We start from the raw sequence: 6000 nt of genomic DNA on the forward strand, positions 1-6000 counted from the left end.
CTGTACAAAACAAATTACAAGGCCATTTTTGCTGTGCACTTACCTTAATGATTATAATTCTGTGATCAGCAAATGGCAAAAATGAAGATTTCCTTTCCTGTATTCATAGGCGTTTGATGGCTTTGCTGAACTGGGCATCTCTAGGTTGATAGAGCCCTCTGACATGGTGCTGCTGGCAGTGCCCGACAGGCTCATCGTGATGACGTATCTCAACCAGATCCGCACCTATTTCACGGGCCAGGAGCTCAGTGTAATACAGATCGAGAAGAACAGCAGCGAGTCCAGTTACGCTGTTGGAGAGAAGAGGGAGGAAGCCGATCCTGAAGCCGCTGTTCGCTACTGCGCAGAAAGGCTCCAGGGCAGCGGCATTACTCTAGAGACCAATGGATGCTTCCCTGAAAAGGAGGTCAAGGAAGGTGCAGGTGTTTTGGTGCCACCTCCAAGAACGAAGCGAACGCAGGGCCCGAGCCAGGCTGGAGGATCAGGGTCCACTCAGCCTCCGGTGGCACCACCAAGAACTCACACCTCAAAGGCTTTTTCTCATCTCAAGGATGCAGATCTTGTTAAAAAGCGCAGATCGAAGCTGCGGGGAGAGTCACTGGATGAGCCTGAACCACACGAACAGCAGAGCGGTACAGAGGTGAAACATTTCAACTATACTTTACCGGTCAGATGTTTGGAATTATTAAAAAAGAAATTGAAAAAAGTCTCTTATGCTCACCAAGGCTGAATTTATTTGAACATACTGTATTTTAATATATAATTTCTTCCTGCGATGGCAAAGCTGAATTTTCAGCAGCCATTACTCCAGTCTTAATAATAATAATTTAATTTAATAATTTATGCATTTAGCAGACGCTTTTATCCAAAGCGACTTACAATGCATTCAGGCTGTACATTTTTTAACAGTATGTGTGTTCCCTGGGAATCAAACCCACGACCTTTTGCGCTCCTAACGCAATGGTCTACCACTGAGCCACAGGATCCTTCAAAACCAAGTTACAGTTTAAAATAGAAAACAATTGTTTTTTATTGTAATAATAAATCATAATATTAGTGTTTTACTGTATTTTTTAATTATTAAATGTAGCCTTGGTGAGCAAAACTTAGTGTTTTTGAAAGAGACTTCTTTCAAAAACATCAAAAATATTAATTATTCAAATTATTCTTTTGACCAGTAATGTTATATTTATATGTTATTAGTGGTGCTGTCAAACGATTAATCGCGATTAATCTCATCCAAAATAAAAGTTTTTATTTACATAATATATGTGTGTGTACTGTGTATATTTATTATGTATATACAGTGGGTACGGAAAGTATTCAGACCCCCTTAAATTTTTCACTCTTTGTTATATTGCAGCCATTTGCTAAAATCATTTAAGTTAATTTTTTTTCCTCATTAATGTACACACAGCACCCCATATTGACAGAAAAACACAGAATTGTTGACATTTTTGCAGATTTATTAAAAAAGAAAAACTGAAATAATCACATGGTCCTAAGTATTCAGACCATTTGCTCAGTATTTAGTAGAAGACTCACAAAAACCTTTATTTTGGATGCGATTAATCACGATTAATCACGATTAATCGTTTGACAGCACTAGTTATTAGTCTTAAATTTAATAGTATAGTCAGAGCTTGAAGACGAGTTTGAAACTCGTTGATAATTTGTTGATAATAACTATCATGCGTAAAAGCTAAAAGCTAGTAAAGTTTCATGCATTTTTCATGAAATTCATTTTAACCAAACATATACAGTATTCAGGATCATTATACAGGACTCATCATGTGTGACTGTATAGATGTTTTGTGATGGCTCTTGTTTACAGTGTGCGCTCTGTTTAATTCAAGTTTTTGAACATGTGATTCAAGTTGTTTCATGAGAAAGATATCGTTTTTGGAACTGGGTTGTATAGCACTGTATTTTTGTCTCCTTGTGAGGGTAATTATTTTCAAATGTTCTTATAATTGAGTTATCTTTATAAACAGTGTAATACTGAGCTGCTGCGCATTATGTTTTTGTACCCAGGCTGCATCAGTCCAAGCAGAAAGTGAAGCAGCCAAAGGAGGTTCAGAGTCGCGTAAGATTTAACTCAAAACATACTTTTCAAAAACTTTATGTTCAAAGACACTGACATGTTAAATCCATAACTTGTGCTTAACATATTTTCTGCAAAATGTAAGAAATTATGAAAGTTTTTTGGTTGTATACTATTGTAACGTAAATTAAATGACCTATTGCATGCATTTAAACAATTTGATTAAGTTGTATTGTTCTTCTGTTTTGTTTGTGTAGAAAACGTAGAGAATGTTGAAGAAGCCACTGCAGGAGAGAATCAGGTCATTTGATGATTTTCATTCAACTTAGTCATTTGAAATATTGGCTAAATATAAAAAGTATTTTATAGATTGGCTTATATGTAATAGTATTGTATAGTAAACTAACTCCAAACCAATATTTTATAGGGTTGTAAAATGCGTATACACGGGTGTGAGTATTTGCATGTGTGTTTATGATTTGTTTGTGTATTTGCAGGATGTCAGTCAATATGTACTTAGTGAGATGCAGGCTCTGGAGGCTGAACAGAAGCAGATAGATCGCAGAGCAGACATTGTGGAGAGGAAACTAAGAAGACTTATGGAATCTGGTAAATCACTGATTAAAGTAGTATATATATATATATATATATATATTGATTAAAGTAGTTTATATATATATATATATATACGTATAAATGAATAATTTGCACACACCTCCAGATTATTATTAACAGTATTAACTAACTTTAGATTATGATAGATTATGGTGCATTGTGCTGAGCAAGTGACAAAACATTTGATTAGTGTGGCTTGATGAAGTTGTGCTCTTATCATACACTTGAAGGTAGTGATCGTGTAGAAGAAGAGACACTGATTCAGGAGTGGTTTACCCTGGTCAACAAGAAGAACGCTTTGATCAGGAGACAAGACCATTTGCAGTTACTGTATGTCTTTTCACACTTATTCCAATTTTGTTTCACTGTACTTATTTTGATGATGACCTCTCTAAAGCTTCATTTGAACAGAGGCTGATTTAATATGCATTGCTAATAATTATCATTCCTTTTGTGTGACAGACAAGAAGAGCAAGATTTGGAGAGGAAATTTGAGCTGCTAAAGATAGAGCTACAAGATTTAATGGCTGTGGAAGGTACAACTGTTCTTACATAAATATACTGTATGTGACATGGAGAACTATATAGCTAAGAATGAAAGAATGTGTTTTTACATATTAAAGACATTTTGGCACTCAAGTAGTTTTCTCAGTTGTGGCATGTGGCATCTCTCATTATCCTCAATTTTTTGTCTTGCTTGTTTTGTAAAACTGAAGAATGGAAGAAAACCCAGGCCCATAAAACCAGAGAGCAGCTGTTGTTGCAGGAGCTGGTGTCTTTAGTCAACCAGAGAGATGAGCTTGTGCAAGATATAGACGCCAAAGAGAGAGGGTGAGATTCATTCACATTACAAAATATACTCAATACTTTTTTAGACCAGAATTGAAATGTTTCTTGTGTAGCAAAGACTGAAGTCAATGTAATTCATTCCGTTGCCATCAATGGAATAAATTACATTTTAAAATACATTAAAATAGAAATTTGTGATTTTAAATCATAATATTTCACAATATTAGTTTTTACTGTATTTTTTACTTTTTTCTTACTTTTTCTCTGTCGTCTCATTCTCAAGGGCTCTTGAAGAGGACGAGAGGTTGGAGAGAGGACTAGAAATGAGGCGCAGGAAATATGGAAGTCAGAAAGAGAAGTGTGTGTTACAGTGAGGGATCCTGTGCACCTGCTTTTATACAGGACTGTCCCCCGTTAAACACTGTGCTGATGGACTAGTGAGGTGTGTGTGGACCATATCACATTAAATGATAAGGAGATTGTGACTAGATGAATTCTCAGTCCTCATGTTGAAAAGTTTGAGCAGCATGAATGCTCATTTCAGGGTGGATTAAAAGTCGTTTTCTTTTAGAGACATTTTTAGTCTCAGAATATTTGTCTGAAAACGTGAAATAGACAGTAATGGTCAATAGTCTTCTGACAGCAGTTCTTGTTTTACATTTTCAGTAAAAATAATATACATGTGACCTTTGCAGTGTTATTACCTTATTTAACTTGTTTGTATAAGTCGGTTGCTGCAGTGATTTTAAGGTGTCTCAAAGCTATGTAAAATAGTACAGTACAAGTATGAAAGAAGGATCAGGCCGTTTTAAAAGACACTGCTGTGTTACCTTCTGTTATGCAAGTCATACATTTAACTAACCCAACAAACAGACAAAACAGCACAAAAGCATGGGAGAAAATAAACATTTTGCACACAATTTCTCCATTAAGTCACCCTATTAGTTATGGATATCATTTGAACAATATGATCTTAATGATGCCTCTCCAAATACTGTTACAATGGTTGTCTGTTCTGTTTGAAGAACCTAATATCACAGGATATAGAAAATACAAAATGTCAACAAAAAAAAAAGAGTATGTGCATGAACTTTGAGTGTTAGCATTTTGTTTTCAAATATTTGAAAGAAAAAAAAAATAGGGAGTGTATTTATATAACATCATTTTTCATCCATGTATGGTACAGAATGCAAAAGCAAATGCACCCTCTGCAATTCAGAAGAATTTCTCCTTTAAAAGTGTGTGTTATAGATTTTTCGAGTGACTGGTTGTTTAGAGACTCAGCTCTTTGATATTATCTCTGGCCCTGTTTACACTGTTTGAAATGTCATTATTTGACAGTGAATTGTTTTTGAAAAGTCCTGATGTCAGCTAACACACCTACAGCTGACAGGTCTTTGGGAAATAAAATTGTTTTAAAATTCTGTACTGCATCCAGCCTGGTGGTTGTTCAACAGAAACAAGTACCATAGTGTGTTTACAAGTATTGTGCAGTTTTGTTTTAAAGGAAATATGTGGTGATCATCAGTATGTGCAAAGGGTCCTAACGTCACTGGACTTCAATGATTCACTGTGGCATCTTGTGTTAAGCAAGCATAAATACAGATGCGCACACACACACACACACACACACATATTAAAGCATAATCATTTCTCTTCCAACAACAAGGGAGTTGTAGGGAGTGTATTGAAGGGTGTTTTGTTTGTTTGTTTTATTAAAAGAAGTGTTTATATAGAAACTTAGCCTAATTTTTGTAAATTGCTGTAAAACATTTTTATCAAATAATAAAGGCGAATTGTTAGATATTAGATTGTTTATTGATGGTTGTATGGCTCACTTCCCTATTAAATGGAAACATCAGCACATAACCATTTCTCAAAAATTCCATATATACCACAGTCTTGCACAACATTTGTACAAAAGAAGCACTGCCTAATCAGCTACCTCACAGTGTAATGGAACACAAACTGGGTCATTAAAGTGTGTGTGTTTTTTTTCTTTCTGGCAGTCACTGACTGAATACCTGAAATAAACATTTTAAAGTTCATACAAAGCAGGGATTTGTTCACGAAAAAGGCCTCGAGTTGGATATTCCACTGGGCGCTGGACTACAATCAAAGAAAGAAATATAAAACATTATTAGTAATATTATAAGGGTTCTTCACGTCGAGTGATTACGAACGCTTTGCAAATCTTTAAAAAGAACCGAAACTATCGCTAAGGACTACTGAAGTTTAAACTGTATTCGTAAGTAATAGTGAAAACTTTTATCTTCGTCGGAATAAAGGAAGCTTTTTTCAATATGCTTTATTTTTTATTATTCATTTCATGGATTGTCTCCGCACAGCTAACACCAATCAGAGGTAAGACTCTGAGGATTCACAGCAGTGTGTGCTTATAGTAGGCTATGGGATATTATGTAAATGTAATCAACCTCTATAAAAGTGCGTTTCTTTTTAGAAGAAATATTTGATTCAAGCAAACAGCGCAGACTACACTGGACATTCTCACCACCAAAAGCTGTAAGTAACACAGTTTCTTTGTAGCCTAT

The 6000-nt window shown here is 35.2% G+C and overlaps 1 protein-coding gene across 5 annotated transcripts in view; it reads left to right on the forward strand.

Moving 5' to 3' along the window:
* ehbp1l1a (EH domain binding protein 1-like 1a) overlaps positions 1-4219 on the forward strand; it is a 34493-nt gene extending 30274 nt beyond the window's left edge. For all 5 annotated transcript variants that reach the window (XM_016514207.1, XM_016514346.1, XM_016514273.1 and 2 more), the window contains 8 exons: positions 110-640; positions 2035-2086; positions 2302-2345; positions 2542-2653; positions 2890-2989; positions 3122-3195; positions 3376-3490; positions 3732-4219. In XM_016514207.1, the coding sequence (XP_016369693.1) occupies positions 110-640; positions 2035-2086; positions 2302-2345; positions 2542-2653; positions 2890-2989; positions 3122-3195; positions 3376-3490; positions 3732-3822 (1119 nt within the window). In that variant the 3' untranslated portion in view covers positions 3823-4219. The remainder of the gene's footprint in view (positions 1-109; positions 641-2034; positions 2087-2301; positions 2346-2541; positions 2654-2889; positions 2990-3121; positions 3196-3375; positions 3491-3731) is intronic.
* Positions 4220-6000: the final 1781 nt, after the last annotated feature.

This window comes from Sinocyclocheilus rhinocerous, unplaced genomic scaffold, assembly GCF_001515625.1.
Source record: "Sinocyclocheilus rhinocerous isolate Xijiao unplaced genomic scaffold, SAMN03320098_v1.1 scaffold611, whole genome shotgun sequence".
NCBI classification, from domain to species: domain Eukaryota; kingdom Metazoa; phylum Chordata; class Actinopteri; order Cypriniformes; family Cyprinidae; genus Sinocyclocheilus; species Sinocyclocheilus rhinocerous.